This window comes from Oenanthe melanoleuca, chromosome 1 (assembly GCF_029582105.1).
Source record: "Oenanthe melanoleuca isolate GR-GAL-2019-014 chromosome 1, OMel1.0, whole genome shotgun sequence".
NCBI classification, from domain to species: domain Eukaryota; kingdom Metazoa; phylum Chordata; class Aves; order Passeriformes; family Muscicapidae; genus Oenanthe; species Oenanthe melanoleuca.
Genome location: NC_079333.1, coordinates 36,814,074 through 36,830,524, shown reverse-complemented (window position 1 = coordinate 36,830,524; position 16,451 = coordinate 36,814,074). Strand labels below are relative to the sequence as shown.

General features: G+C 46.4%; 1 protein-coding gene across 1 annotated transcript in view; it reads right to left on the bottom strand.

The window, feature by feature from the left end:
• AMOTL1 (angiomotin like 1) overlaps positions 1-16,451 on the bottom strand; it is a 52,775-nt gene that overhangs the window by 23,814 nt on the left and 12,510 nt on the right. The window contains exons 3-5 of the mRNA XM_056498527.1: positions 14,683-15,568; positions 4,205-4,481; positions 105-249 (exon numbers count right to left, since the gene is read on the bottom strand). Coding sequence (XP_056354502.1) covers positions 105-249; positions 4,205-4,481; positions 14,683-15,568 — 1,308 coding nt within the window. The remainder of the gene's footprint in view (positions 1-104; positions 250-4,204; positions 4,482-14,682; positions 15,569-16,451) is intronic.

The following is a 16,451-nucleotide window of genomic DNA, read 5'->3' as shown; positions in this document are numbered from 1 at the left end:
AATATTGTATGAAGCCACTTCTCTAAAGCCTGCTGCTCTGGAGCTTGTAAGTGAAACACCAGGCCAAGCAAAGGGGAAAAAAACCACAAGCAACTGTAACGTACCACGGAGATCCCTGTTGAAGTCATGAAGCCTCCTAATTTCTCCTTCCAGTTTGTTTCTCATCGCTTTGTCCAGGGACTCCCTCTTAGTGGTGGTCTTGACCAAACCCTCATAAGCTTCTGAAATCCTTTGAATCTCAATTTCAAACTGAAAGGAGAGAGAGTTCCTGTTAAAGCCCTGCAGGAATGTGTCCCATCCCAGTGTTTGCCCAGCACATTCCAATGTGTCAAGCAATGCGGGGGTCAGGGCAATGCTCATGTCCAGTGTCACACCAGTCACCAACTCTGCCATGACCAATCTCCTGGGCAATGCTGGTGGCTCCTGCAGTGGGGACCCCTGTAAACACCCTGTGGGACAGCTCACCATGTCACAACATTCCAGGACACCCCATTGGCAGCTCCCAAAAAAGCTTGAGGTGGGCTAGACTCGATGGAACTGCTTGTTTGCCTTTGGTCTATGACCAAGGTGTCTGCTTTAATGCCAACCAAGAGAAGAAAAAAAACAATAAATGGTATACTTGTGTCAGCTGTATTCTCTCCTAGAGAGTGTAGGAGGCAACATATATTATTCAAGAGGTCCCTGATCCAGTACTTATCTCTGAGCTCTGAATGCCACCAAAAATATTTTAGGCTCAGCTCTGGTCTCATGTCGCTTTTAAACTACTATGATCCATTCCTTTCCATCCTTGACTGAAGACTGCTTTATACAAGAGAAACTATAACAGACAGAACCAATTGTTTTGGGTTTTCCCAGTTTTCTTAACTTCATCTCCTTGAAATCTGGTGAACTGCAGGAAGGGTATGCAGAGGAATCCCTTAGTGGTGAACATCATCTTAAGACCTGAGCCCAAAAGACTGACAGAAGAATAGTCCTGGGTACAGTTTTGCTGTTCAGCTCAATCCTTTTAATAAGATGATGTCATGTTAAGTGATACAGCTTTGGTAAAATCATTGCTGCAGAGATGATCAACGCTGATGTGGGAACCTGTTCCTGCATGCCTGGCCCCTGTGTTTGTGGAGAAAGGCTTGATAATGTGCACAGGCTGGAAAAACAAAAACATACACAGCCTCCCACATACCTTTCTAAATCTGGTGCTTTTTTGGCCTCCTGAGTCATGGGTGGGACAGATTCATGATTTTTCAGGCCAGGGTGCAAGCTCACCTCCACTTGCTGAAGAGTTAGGTACCTCTCAGTAAGCTTCAGGAATGATTTTCCAGCTGCAGCACTTGCAGAATGAAAGCACCAGGGACACTGGAGCTGTCACCCCACTGGGTGTGTAGGAACTTGCAGCCAGGATCCAGCAGCCTGGATCTGCACTTCCCACAGTGCTGGAGCCACTCTGTCAAGATACAGTCCATGGGCAGGCAGCAACTCCAAACCACGCACCACAGAAAGCCTGGCACAGCCACGATGGGGAAAGCAGATTGCCTTCCCCAATTTCTGCTTCCAGCTTGTCCACAAGCACAAAAGCTGAAACAAGTGGGGAGAGTCAGACTAGCCATGAGAAGGTGTTTCTTTACTGAGTGGGTAGTCAAACCCTGGAGGAGGTTTCCTAGAGAAATGGTTGACGCCCCTAGCCTGTCAGTGCTTTAGAGGCATTTGAACAATGCTCTTAGCAAGATACTTCAATTTGGCTCACTCTGAATTGTTCAGGGAGTTGGTAAGCCACTGTCTGTCTGCAGAAGAAGATGCTTTCTCCAGAGAGCTCCTACCACAGCAAAGTAGATTTGCCAGCACAAAAGTGGGTTTCCACAGCTTAACGATCTAGCCCAATGCTGCTGGTTACAAGGACTCTGCTTGGCCCTCTGTATGCTGGTATTTCCCAAAAACACGTCACCACACAGCCTTCAGCCCTGGAGGCAAAACTTGGTGTAGCAAGTGCTCCATCAGCACTGAACAAAATTAAAGCAGAGCAGAAGAACAGCCATAAATTGTGTTGGCATTTCTCAACAGCTCTGGGATTTCCTTCTCCTTCTTCCATGGAGAAGGAAAAAAAACAATTCAGCCTTTTCTCTGCCTTGTAGCTCCAGGAGCCAACCCACTTAAACAACCCACACATGTGGCATGGGGAAGAGCCAGCCCAGCCTAGCAACTCAATTTCAGCAAGGCAACACCATTTGGAAAAGGGAAAATCACGCAAAAAGCTCAAAATTAAATGCACACAATTCCTCTTCCAACTCTTTTTAGGTAAGAAAATGAGGCAACTCATCAAACAGCAGAGGGATTCATCACCACCTTGTACCTCTCTACAAAAAAGTCTGTTCATACACAACTGAGAATGTGACAACCCTCAGAACAGATATGTTTGTACAAATGCCCAGGCCGACTTTCTCTATCTTCTCCTACTCTGTAACAAATAAAAGTAATGGGAAGGTGGTGCTACCCAGAATAAAATTGTTACCCACAAACAAGAAGTACTCCTTCCTGACCTTTCCACTCGCAACAAGAGGGAAGAGTTTTCACATCCAAAGTACGCAATTTAACTGAGTCACATTTTCAGAGGCAATGTTTGTGGGAACCGAGGAAGACCTGCCCTGACCTTGTGTTCAAACACAGCAAAAGCAGCATGGGAGGGATACCATGTGTTAGAGATTTGGTTTCCTGAAGAAAGAATGCACTTGAGTGTGTGTTTCACTTTAACACTCCGCTTACATTCCCCCAAAGTCAATGAGACTCAAGTCCACACTTTATTGGCTGAAGTGAGACTTCAGCCCATGCTTGAATACCTTTCTGTTCGTGTCTGATGCAATAGACTTGCAGGGCATCCAAGATAAAGAGAGAGCCATTTCCAAGAGTGAAAGAAACCAGAATATTTATAGGGCATTACACTTAAATACCTTTTACTGAACAACGCAGCTTTTGTAAAATTAATAGCTGGAATATTTCTTTTTGCCCACAAAGGCCACAGGGAAGTCAGTATTAAAGTTTTTGCAGATTTCTTGGCGAATAGTTCAGGTTGCTGCAAAAATTTTTTAACTACGCTTAGGAAATTCTGTGAAGAAACTCAACTTATCTTGTTGTAGAGAAGGAGGCAGAAAAGACAGCAGCTACAAAACACCAGGTCTTTTTTCCGATCTCTTTGAACAGATTGTCACAAATTTCTCCCAAAGCTGAGGCTGAGACATGATCTCTCAGAGCTGCTGCTTCTTCTGTAAAAGGTGTCTCCAAGAACACCCTGATCTGCACAGCATACTAAAAAACTGAGCTCCTATATAGACTCCTAAATTCAGAGAGAAAAGACCTGCAGTTAAGCTCATTTGTGTATAAGTGATGGGAAGACATAAATTAAATAGTAGTGCAGGGTCCTAAATAAGTTATTTTGACCGAGCCCTTGGTACCCAAAGCCAGCAGATCCGGGGAGCATCTCTGATTTGCCTTTAGTGAGCCTCAGTTCTAAGCAACTTGTACTTCATTTGATACAACTCATCTTCTCACCCTAGGCAGTGTGCAAGACATTATCGTTCTCCACTGAAAAAACCTGCATGCTTATAGAAAAGAAAGAGCATGCAGGATCTCTCAGAAAAATGGGTTTTGAGCAAAATCTTGACCAAACGGTTCTTTCAGATAAGGGGCAGTTCTTTTAGAACCAACACATTCAAATGGATGTCCAACATCAGTTCTTAGAAACTAAAGGAGCAGTAACTGAAAGCCTCTAAGACAACTCAGTTAATCCATTTCCAAACAATGGACCACCCCATTGGTGGCTGTTACACTTGCAAAAACTATAGAGCATCACACAAGCTTAAAGACTGCTTGGGACAGATGAGAACATGCTCTTCATATGGTTCTCACCTGCATCTCTAACCTCTGTGCAGACAGTGCAGGACCCTGCTGCATCAGGAACATACTGCCCATGGAAGACTTCCAGGGAAAGCTCCAGTGAGACCAGCGTGGAAGGATGGAAGGGGAAAATATCCAGTTGAGAGATATCTGATGGGCTGCCCTGTTTCACCCTTCCATCAGACCACCATGGAGGCAGTGGTTAGAGATGGCCAGTGGTGCATCTCCACTTCAGTGACACAACTATGAAGAACAGCTGCCCAAGGGCAGAAGCACCAAGATGGTTATCCTGGGCAGGGCCCATCCCAATCTCCACACCTACCTTCTGCAGCTTGTCTGCCTTCTCGTAGTAGCCCTCCAGCTCCTGCCGCAGCACGTGGTTCTCCTCGGAGAGCATCTCCACCATCTGCTGCGCCCGCTCCACGATGGCGAAGGCGTCGGGGGTCAGCTGCTGGCCCGGCAGCGTCGGGGTCTGGGCAGCTGCAGGGGCTGGCAGTGGGGGCAAGGAGCCTGGCAGCAGAGGGCCAGCAGTGGCCTGCGAGGACATGGGGCTGTGCTGCTGGGCCGGCGGCGGCGGGAAGGGCGGCTGGCATTGTCGGCTGTGGGAAAGCACACACGGGCCAAGGGTTAGAGCCGCATGCCCTCGAAATGCGTACGGAGCTTTCACCTCATGACTGTGTGGTTTATGAATAGTGTCATAACTGGACAGTCACAACTCCTAAATACCAACAGTCGCAGCAAAGACCGGGTAAACTGTCTCCTTGCCTGCTCTTGACAGTGATGTACACATCTGGTGTGAACAGATAAAGGAAGCACTGACTCAAAACCACTATTTTTGCCTAGGTGTGCAGCTAATACTTCAGAAGCAGCCATCCTCTCCCTGCCTCCCCTTCCCACAAATGCCATGGCTGAGAAGCATAAGCCTGCAGGCCTGAAGAAAACACAAGATATGCATTACCTACCCTTCAAACACCGCTCCCTACCCAGAGCAAGACCAGTGGACCAGCTGAGTGGGAAGGCAAGAGGAAGTGATGTGAACAAAGCAGCATCTCCGAGTGGCTTTAGCAAGTGGAAAAGGGAAGTGCTGCTGCAGAACTGCTGGAGGCACAGCCCCGTTCAATTACAGTGAGCCATGAAAGCCGTCTTCCAGTGGGAGACCTCATTGTGTCACTCCCCGATTAAGGGCATCTATCACTCACCAGACTCATATCAGGGAAGAGTAAGAAGTGAGCCGGTAGCAGATCTGCTTGTGAGCTAGGCTTGCTGTCAGCAGGCAGCTCTTTAATACACCTGAATCATAATTTGCGATGGCTGGAAGATAATCCAGGGGGATGTCTCAGCAGTGAGGGTAAGCCAGGTGGGATCAGAGTCCCTCACCCGACCCATCTCCATCTCTCCATCCCTTGCACAGGCAGCCCTTGAAGCCTCAGCCAGGGGCAGCAGCCCCAGCCAAAACCTCAGAGTGCACAGGCTGAGCTACTCCTCAGCCCTGATGCCAAAGTTCTGAAATTTCTACACTGATCTTGTTAAAGAGACTCAACCCAGACCATGTAGTACCTCAGCGTCAGGGCACAGTTTGGCTGGAAAATAAGCTGGCTGCTGGACCTCACCTAAGTCTGCAATCAAGCACCTTCTGGGATTTGTATTTTAACATAACTACAAGCTATTAGGCTTGCTGTTGATACCATTACCTTTATTGCTGTACCCTACACAAGGCATAAGACATAATGAACAGACGTATGTACCTCACTGGGCCTCAAAGATCCATAAATGCTTTTTCTTAGACAAGACAATTTTGTGTTATATAAATACATAGTAATTATGGTTACTGTTGTCTTCAGCACCTACACAGCTTCTCAAAACAGGCTTTTCAAAAGCCTTCAGTGTTGGCCTAATTCTACTGACACTAACCCGCCACTTCCTTCAACTGAAGTATAACAAAGCTGAAAAATGAAGGCAATTTTAAAATTCTGCCCTAGAAAATGAACAGCACTGCTCTAACAAAGTTGTCCCTGCCAAGCCACACGACAGCAAAGCAAGCCAGCAATTCAGCCTTAATCTTCTGTCCAAACTAGAGTGAAAGCAAATCAGGCTCTACAGGCCCTCAGACACAGCACACACACAGTCAGTCCCACAATCGCATCCCAGCTTTGCCCAGTGCATCCATTCTGGCACAGAAACGTACTGAAATGGAGGAAACACTGAACACAAGCACCCTGCTAACCTGGTCAGAAGTACACACCAGTGTCCCTGTGAAGAAGACCCTAGCAGAACTCCATGCAGCCAGCACTGAGGAAAGCTGTGCTCAGCTCAGTCAGAGATGGCTTTTACCTGCCTAGCATAGACATGCTCTAAGGCTGCGTCTCTCCTGTATATTAAACACCCATGGAGGCAGCTCAAGAGCACAGGAGAGGGCCCATTCCCCCTGGGCAGTTCCCAGGGACAGAAGAGTTTGCTCTGAGTCCCAGGCATATTAATTCTCTGGCAGAAGTACAGACTAATAACTAAGGAGCTAAATGTCTACTGAACGAGGATAAAACTTTCCAAAAGACAGGAAGCCAGGGAGGCGCTATGTGGCACTTCACAACAAAATGCACAGGAATTCAAAGAATCATAGAATGGTTTGGGTAGGAAGTGATCTTTAAAAACCACCTAGTCCAAACCACCACAGGCTCAGACACCTTCCTTTAAATGAGGCTTCTCAGGGCCCCAACCAACCTGGTCTTGAACACTTCCCATGACAGAGCATCCAGAATTCTCTGGGCAACCTGTTGCAGTGCCTCACCACTTTCAGCATAAGAAATTTCTTCCTTATATCTAATCTAAATCTACCCTCTTCCAGTTCAAAGCTATTTCCTTTTGTCCCATCTCTACAGGCCTTGGTAGAATGTCCTGCTCCAGCTTTCTTATAAGCCCCCTTTAAGAACAAGAAGGCTGCAGTAAGATCTCTTCTCCAGGCTGAACAGTTCCAACTCTCATTCTCTCTTCACAGAAGGGGTGCTCCAGCCCTCTGATCATGGGCACAGTGGGGAACCATCCCCACAGTCCCTCTTTCCTTCTGGTGCTCCAGTGTGCAAACCTGGCAAGGGACCTGATACCCATCATGGGACTTGAATATTCTTTTGCTCAAAAATCTGAACAATAAACAACATCATGAGTGAGGGATGTCACTCACAGTGCAAAGGATGCTCCACAAGTGAATGTGAACTCAGACAAGCATGCAACACCTCCTTAATGCTGCTGACAGCCAGTCTGTGCTCACATGTTTTACCAATTAATTTTACCAATTACATGTTTTACCAATTAAAGCAATTAATTAAATGTGAGCTTGCTCATATTTACCAAAAAAAAAATAAATGTGTCATCAGTTTTATGCAAGTAAAAGCCCTGTCTGGATACAGTTACACTCCTACAAAGAAACTTAATAACAAGTAGAAAATTTGGAAGACTTGCTGCAGGTACAGATTTTCTCACTTCTTTATGGGAATGGTATCGAGCAATAGAATTAAATTGATCTCTGAATCTGAACCAGTGGAGATGCAGCAATTTTTCTTTTTCATTATGAAGCACAGCAATCTTTGTCCATAGATACACCCTTTAGACCCTTGCATGAACTTTTGACACTGTATTAAGGGAAATCTTAGCCTTTCATCAATTTAATTTTCTTGTCACTTTATAGTCTGTCTAGCTTTACAATACAGAGGAAGAAAAAACCACAGAGATCTCTATTTTGTTGAACTGCAAATGACTTTTTGAGCTACTAAAGATTTACACCCTATAGCAGCTGCCAACCACCAAAGTCTCAGCAGCCATAGCCACAGTAGAGATTCTCCAGTGTTTTCCAGCTTGGAAACTGAACAGGTACAACTGACTTTACACCTCTTGAAGCACAGCTGTTCAACAAAATTAATATTTCTAACTTTCTTTTTACTTGCTCAATCTGTCCCAATTTAGTTCTGACTTATTCAACTGCAAAATCTCTGAGTACATATGCAATAAAAAACCCCACAGCAATTCACATTAACAGAACAGCATTTGCAAAAATAGGAATGTTATAACATCAGCTTAGTTCCTATCCAAATTCTCATGTAAAGCTCCAAAGAAACGCAGCAATCAGGATTATCCTGAGGTCCTTTGGGCTTAACAAAGAATGACATTCTCACAAAGCTTCTACTGTATTTTAAATGTTGATCTTACTCTGCATTAGAGCAGGTTAAAATCTTTCAGCCAAACACATTCTAGTAGAAAATCATCCTTCTTAAAAGCATGCGACAGTGGAACATTATGCATTTTGACTATCTCTGCAACATTTCAGCTACATTTCTGTTAAAAACACTTTTTCATTGTTGACATTATTGTGGAAGTAAGGCCCCCATAAGCTTCTGCAATGTATTTTAAAGAATGAAGAAGAGAAAAAAAATTAAGGAAAGAAGCTTTTTGAATAAAGAGCACCAGCAGGCAATGAGGCTTTCAAGGGCTGCTGTGCTGAGGTCACCAAGCACTCTCTTTCTTTTCACAGATATAGCTTGTGATACATATTTAATAGCTTACTACCTATAGCTTGCAATACAATGTCTTCAGCAAAATACTTAACAAGAGACCTCACTTTAATAAGAAATCCCTCAAGATATTGGGGCTGTCCCAAGCCCCCAGATTTAAGAATGGTCTTAATACTCCCCTTATACTGGATCACCTGGGAGCAAGAATTACCAAAACAGAGAAATCTGGGGAGAATTTGTAACTTTATGTAGGAATAAGAAACCTGGAAAGGAAAATTAATGATAGAATCCACTTGCTGTTGATGACCAGGAAATCACAAATACAAAAGAGCTGTTGTTGGATAAAGTAGTACAGTATTAGTAATAAAATGAAAATGCCTGTAAATGTTCTGGAAAGGAAATTCCACCTCAGCTTTGCTACAGGTAGAGTGAAGTTCTCCTCTGCCTAGGGATGGAAAGGGGCTGGTGTAGGAAGGACTTTGTTTCCAACACACCATGGCATTTACATTCATAATTAAAACGCCCTCCTCTAACCTATTTAGCTCATCTTTCTCTGAATGCTCTGCCTTCCTTTGCCTCTAGGGCAGACTGGCCTATTTCTCTTTCAAAGACTCTCCCAAAGAACTTTATCTCAAACTTCATGCATCTTCTATGGATGCTCTGGCTGAGTCATCGATGAGAATAAGGCATTTCTGAGGTGCAGTTCTTTGAAGTTGCCTTCAGCTTTAACCTCACAAAGAGAGTAAGAAAGTGTGTGAAATGTGCTTATTCCTGCCCATTGACTGGGAGCCTTCATTGTCTGGATACTAACCTCAGACCAGGTTTCATTATGATTTCTGCAGTCACAAAGCAGACTTCAAACACTATTCTGTCTCACTGTGAATAACATGGAAGAAACAGTATTATGACTGGGCAGGGGAAAAAAACAGGATCCTGGGAAAGCCAGCAAGCCCAGGCTGATGGTCATGGTGCAAGGAAACACAATTATAGATCCATCACTAAATGGTGATACAGAAAGAAACAGAAGAACATTTGCCAAAGCCCAGACACGGCCCTCACGGTATTCTCTGTCTTATGGAATCAGCAATAGTTGCAGTACCTCATAAACAGAAGTTTCAAAATTTGTTTCAAAAAACATTCTGCAGACTTGGACTTGCATCTCTTGAATTCACTATTTTGTTGGTGACATTTGTTAGCTCTGGAAAGACTTGGCTCAGCTTCTTTGGCATGATTACGTAAAGATTTTGCAAGGCAAAATCATAATCTAAAAAGACATATGCTGTATTAAACATATCCTCAGCAGTTAGCACAGGGACAGGATATTGTATTTCCTAACAGAGATCCACACTCAGAAGAGATTCTCAGCATAAGGAAAAGGTGCCTTCCTCAACCTCAGCACTTCTAGAGGAACCAGCTGGGATAATAACAAAAGGGTAAGGGGAAATGACAAAGCATCACATCAAGCTGTGGAAACAGCTTCATGTCTCTTTCGTTTATTTTAATGTAAAGCATATTAGACCAGAAGGAGAGGATACAAAGCAAAGCTCCTCTGGAGAGCTGCCAGCATTCACGTCAGATGGAAGCACAGCCTCCAACCCACACTCATACTAGGGCTATCCCTGCAGAGAAAAGCCAGGACAAGTCAGTTTGGGTGTAACATCCTTCAGCTTGTCCACACTGCCAGCAAACCCACCTGCCTGGGCTGCCTCAGGAAAGAAAATGAGCTCCTTGTGTCCTGTCAGCAGCCACCAGCATGGTTGAATCAGTAAATATCAACAAGTTGTCTGAAAACAGCAGTAATATGTGTGGGGGGAATAAATACACAATACACAAATAACTGGAGAAGCAGCAGACTATTTTGGCAGTTAATTATAGACTTCTACATCCTGGCAGGGTGGAATTTTGTGAGGCACATAAAAAATGGGATGTATTTAAAAACAGCCTAGATTTATTCTTTTCATTGATTCTGCATGCTGACTTTCAATACTCATGGATTAAATCAGAATGAAAAGGTGCCTGCATGATTGTCTTCTGCACGTGCAACAAATTTATTCCCCTCAGTAAGAAGCAGAGTTTCCAGTTCAAGGTTTCATTTGTACTATACACATTTTTATTAATAGTGCAGAGAAAGAAATCATTCTGAATAAAAGACACCAGGATCTGACAAGAGCCACTGGGATCAATGAAGATTCATTGCACCGAGTGGTCTAGATCACTGCTTAAGCAGGACATGAAGAAACAATACCAACTTGAGCTGGCCCAAGTTCATCCATCCAGGAATAAATACAGCAAGCTAAAGTACAAGGGTGGAAAATACTATCCTGGGCTGTGACAACCCTCACATGGCTGACTGGATAAGGAGCTGTACAGGGAGATCCCAAGGTGCCAACTGCAGGTGTTAATGAGCTCTGTAAACAAGGAACACTGAGTCAAATCAGAGGTGTTACTACATCTGATTAGCTGCTGGTTCAGCTGGTACTAAACCAGTGATCAGGTTGGCTTCCCACAGTGAAAAAAATGGATTTTTGAAATAGAGAAATAAGTACAGGGCTGCAGACTCCATCTGTTAAACGTATTAAAGGACTGATAGCAGAGGTCTCCTCACTGTATCTGACAAAGATTTTGCAAAATCCCTGGTAACCAGAAAATACAGGCTGAAACTAAAATGGGGATCTATGCCAGAGATGGCAATTAGCTAGTGGAACAAGGCTGTAAAAGCCATGATGGATTCTCCAGATGGAGACTGTTATACTCACCAGGACTGAATGTTTCACAAACTGGAATTAATTCACGGCATTGTGCAAAAAACTAAATTAGATTAGTTCCAAGCCCTTTTACCTAACAAACTGTGACTTTCTGAACCTGCACCTAAGGAAAGTTACCAAAGACACCATTCAGGAATAGCTGCACATCTAGGAAAGGAAACGTTTTCTAAAGATTATTATACTTGGCCAACTTAAAGCATTCAGAAGTTGTGAGTCAGGGCCCCAAGAATCAAGCAACTGGCTAAAAAATACTGGTATTTTAAAAGGAAAAAATTGGTTCATTTTTATTGCCTTCTGGTTGTTTTGTCCTTTAAGCTTCAAGGTTCAAGCTCTGTTCTGCAACTGTGATATCCATAAAACAGAAGTCACTAAATCTAGTTTATATAAATGCTGAAACTACTCCTACATCATATGACTCTTGGAGTTCTTCAGTACAATACCAATTACCCTGACATTTACAATAAATTTCAAGATTGCACCCTGATGATTATAAAGGCAGTGTTTCCTTTAAAACCAGTCACGTGCAAAAGAAAAAGTCAAACCAAAAAAGGAAGTTAAGCAGCAGCTACAGTTATTCCATTATCCTTCAACAGCTCCCTGCCAGCATTGGTCCATTTCCAGCCACACTTCCCTTGTCAAAGAAGGACTGTGGGGAAAGGGGGGCTCAGTGACTCTTTAGGTCTTTTCCATCCCTGGTGAGTGCTTTTTCTGGATCGATGCACTCTCTGTTTCTCCTCTTTTCTGGAACACTGAAGCCTTTTGCATGGTCCCTGTCCAGAGGATGCCAGGATGGATGGGCTGGGGAACTGACATGACCAAGATGGAGAGAAGGATATGCTGGGGTCTCCCACACTCCAGAATGTGAGATTCCTGTCTGACCATGAGCAAAGTTCTGTACCCATCAGCATCTTTCCAAGACACTCCTGATGAGATGAAAGATGAACTTCCTCACCTCATCTGTTCCTCCAACAGAAAAACCAGCCTCTCCAAACCCTACTCCTACCATTAACCCTATGAAACCAGGTAGTCCACTATCTCAACCTCTTCTCTCAAGGTCCTCCATCCCAGCCAGACACCTGGCAATGAGCCTCCCCAGTGCCCAGGTAAGGAGACAAGCAGTGAGCAAGTGCAGAGTCACAGGAAAGTTTGTGCTTGGGAATAACCCAGGAGTGTAACACAGCCCCCACCCCTACACCCCACTCCTCCAGCAGGGCTCAGACAGTGACTGCTGCCCAGACAAACCCTCTAGTAAAGACAGGGCTGACAACCCTGAACAGGTAACCTGCCTTTTTCCTCTCCAAAGACTGAAATACTGGGTGCAGAGACCACTCCATGAAATTAACCATCCAAGATGTGAGCAAGCCCATCCTGTCATGCAGCCCAAGACGCATGCAAGGATGCACTGGAGCACAGCCGCTGCAGATAGAGAAATGACAAGTGATAAATAAGCACACAGGGACTACAGTCACCTCCTAATTGCTTTTGTCAACCAAATCCTCCTGGGTGACAGGACTATACAGGGATCCTACAGACCATGGGACCAGTTGTAAACTGGGATAAGCACAGAATAAACTGAGTTTATTTCCTGGTTTTCAGTGACAGCAGTTCACAGTAACAGAGAAAAAGCCCAGGTAATGAATATTTCAGTGCGCTAAAGGAAAGTGAAAGGTTGACATCTCTGTGATAAAAAATATAGAGAAGCCTGAGATGAGGATGAAGACCACCACTTTGTTGAGACCCAGAGGCTCACTGTCTGAACACAGCCAGATATTTCCCCCATTACGGACAGGAAACTCCCCAAAAATCAAGGCACCATGTGAAGGGAGCCAAGAATGACCTGAATATAACCACCTGTACATCAGGATTCAGAACGGCCTTAAATAAAGCTCAAGAGACACCTTAGAGCAAGCCTAGATTTGGTGAAATAACCCCCAGCCATGCCAACCCCATAACCTACATCTGTACAAGCTTGTTGGCAGAGACAGCAGGGATATGTGCAGACTGAGAAGTATTAAGGCCCTTGCTGAGTTGCAAGAAAAATACCACTGAAGATTTTTAAGTAAGTGTGCAAAACTTGGCAGCTCAGCTCTGTCATGCTGCCAGTCCTTTGCTGCATATCCCTCCCCCTGGTGCCACCTCACCTGATGGAAGTTTCTCCAGCATCATGCAAAAAAAACAGCACACAGGGGTAGCAAACATCCCCCCTTCAGTGTGATTTGGGGTTAAAGGATGCTGCCTTGCCAGGAACAAGCAGTGACCACCATCACGAGCCAGTGGATTTCTCCCCACAGCTTCTGAGGTGATCTAGCCTTTGCTGAGGACTGGCATGGAAATCTGCACTGAATCAAGGGGGTTTCTCAGCATTACCCTTCCTGATCAACTGGGAAAAGCTCTGGAAGTGGCCCCAAAGGGTTTTCCTCCACTTGACCCCTCTGACGTTTCCAGATAGGTGAAGCAGTGCATGCAACACCCAGCTCCGCTCACTTGCAGAGACTCAGAACACTCTGTGGCTATTGAACCAGCATTTACAAGAGTGATAAAAATACCCAAACCAGCTCCTTTTCTGTGGGGATAAATCTGCTCAGTGCTGGAGATGTTTGTTATCACCACAAATAACTGCAGGAAAGCATGGCCCCAGCTGCCTTCACATCCACATAGGTCTTTCTTTGCATAAAGAGGCATTTTTGCTGAGGTCTTAAAAATACCCTCTTGCTCTGAAAAAATTGCATCAACTCCACAAAATGGCCATACGTGCAGCTGTAGAAAGACTCAGTGCAGGCCTGCTGCTTGTCACAGCCAGCTTACCCGTCACTGAAACTACACTTTGAGTTTCTACCTGTCTCGACACAAACCCCATCCTTTCTGCAAACATGGAAGAGCAGAGCATTTCATGCCTTACACATTTTGGACAGAAAGAGCCAGGTCATTTGTGCCACCTTTTCTTTGTGCCTATGCTGTGGTAAAATAATTGTGTGCAACTTAAGGTGATGCCAACAAAACCCTTGGGGGTTCTGGAATCAGTAAAGACCCAATGAGGCAGCTAGCAAAATGGAAACTGCCCACATACACACCAAAGGACTTCAGACTTCCAAACCCAACAAAATAACTGTCTGAAAGATCAAAGAGACAGGGATGACACAGAGAAACACTCGCATTTAGGCACAGCAAGGCAAAGGAGCCTTTAACACCACCTTGCCTCTGAAGGCAGGACCTGCACCACTCACAGGGATCAGCACACAGCCAGCAAACACTGGATTATTTTTAATGCACTTGGAATAAACCTGTGCTCACAGGGAGGCCTGGCATGAGGGGCCCAGTACCGTGAAAGCCCCACATGAGCCCTGTGGGAAGATTTAAGCAGCACATAAGTGGAATATAAGCTTTATAGAGACCTCTGGGAGACGCAGGTGGGGCTGCCATCCCGTCCACAGGATGTTACACACTCTGGCCATGTGTACACGAGGCCCAAGGCCACAGACACGGCTGCTCCTGGGCAGGACCAGGCCACCCTGCAGCCCCGCCGCAGTGGCCATTACCTGCTGACCCCGTACTCTGGGGGGGGCTGGTAGCGGACGAGGGCCATCTCTACCCGGGCGGGCTGCGGGGCGGCGTAGGCGGCCTTGAGGACATCTTGTGATGGCTGCTCGCCGTAGAAGAGCCCGTGCTCCTGGGCCTTGCTGCCTGGGGCTGCCGCCTTGCCTTTGTAGGGGTACTCGGGAGGCGGGCCCCGTGGGTCCGTGGCCTTGCTGGCTTGTGGGGCTGCCTTGAATCCCTTCCCACCTGCTGGGGCTGGGGGGTGCTGCTTGGCCCCGTTCCTCTCCAGCGAGAGCTGCATGATCCTCTCGCTCAGCGAGCGGACGTGGCCCTGCTTCAGCTCCTTCAGCGCCTCATCCTTATGCGCCTGCCCGCTGTTGGCCCGGTTCACCGTCGGCCTCCCCTCCGTCCTGGACTTCTGGCCAGAGGAGCCATAAAATCCCGGCGTGGCGGCGGTGGCCGGCGGCGCGGGCTGGCCGCGGAAAAACTGGGACTGGGCCTTGGCCTCCTCGTAGGTGGGGAGCTCCTCGGTGCCGTGCGGGGGCTGCGGGGCCCGGGGCTGCTTCTCCATGGCAGCACCGTCCCCCTGGTGCTCCTGCCCCTGTGGTTCCTGCCGCCCTGACGGCTGGACCATTGGCAGGTCTTCGGGAGCAAGGTTTTCTGCGGAGGAGAGGGTGCTGGCAGTGCTGTTGGAGGGGCCGGCGCTGCCCGTCGCCTGGTGCTGTATGGCCAGCAGGTTCATGTTCTCGCTGGGGCTGCCATAGCGCAGCCGCTCCTGGATCAGGCGCTGCAGGACGGTGCCGGCTGCCACCTCCTCCGCCCCTCGCATCTCCGCCTCTGGCACACGGCGGAAGCTGGCTGGCCGCAGGGTGCAGAGGGTCTCCTCGGCTGGGCAGGGAGAGAGAGGTGGCCATTAGCTCTGCTGTCCAGGAAGTCTTGTTCCCCATGCTGTTCCTTCCCTTCTTACATCCCACAACAATGACCCCGTGCCCAGGATGCACCCCGTGGGCAGTGTCCTGTCAGGATTCCCCTGGCAGCACAGGGGACATGGCTGGAAGCCAACAAAAGAGGCAGAGCACTGCTCATCCTTCACCCCTAAACCCTAATTCTGCTAGGCAGTGATCCCTAGGAACACATTCCAGCCCTCTCCCTGGTGCTCCCCTCCATAATATTTCATGTGTCCCATATCCACAGCTCTGAATCTCCCTCTAAGTCAACAAGGGACATTCCATGTCAGAGGGAAATTTGGTATTTTCTAACACGGATAGGGATAGGGATAGGGATAGGGATAGGGATAGGGATAGGGATAGGGATAGGGATAGGGATAGGGATAGGGATAGGGATAGGGATAGGGATAGGGATAGGGATAGGATCGGAGGCTACAATGATTATCTCATCCCACTGCCTGACCAATTCAAAGCTCACAAAACGTTAAAGCATTTTATTAAGGGACTTGTCCAAATGCCTCTTTAAGCACTAACAGGCTAAGGACATTGACTGCCTCTCTAGGAAGCCTGTTCCAGTGCTTGACCTGTCCCTGGAGATGCTTCCACGACCTACAGAGGCAGCACACATGGCAATAGCAACTGCTGTATTTCTGATGGCCAAGGGTGTAAGTGTACTGTGTGCCATGACAAAATAAAATGTAAAATGTGCCACAGAAAAACTGTGAAATGGAACTGAAAATGAAATAATTCTAAAGGTCTGAGAATAATCTGTCCTCTGGCATCTTCCTCTAAAATTGCAATTTCCCTTCTGGCTGAAAACACTA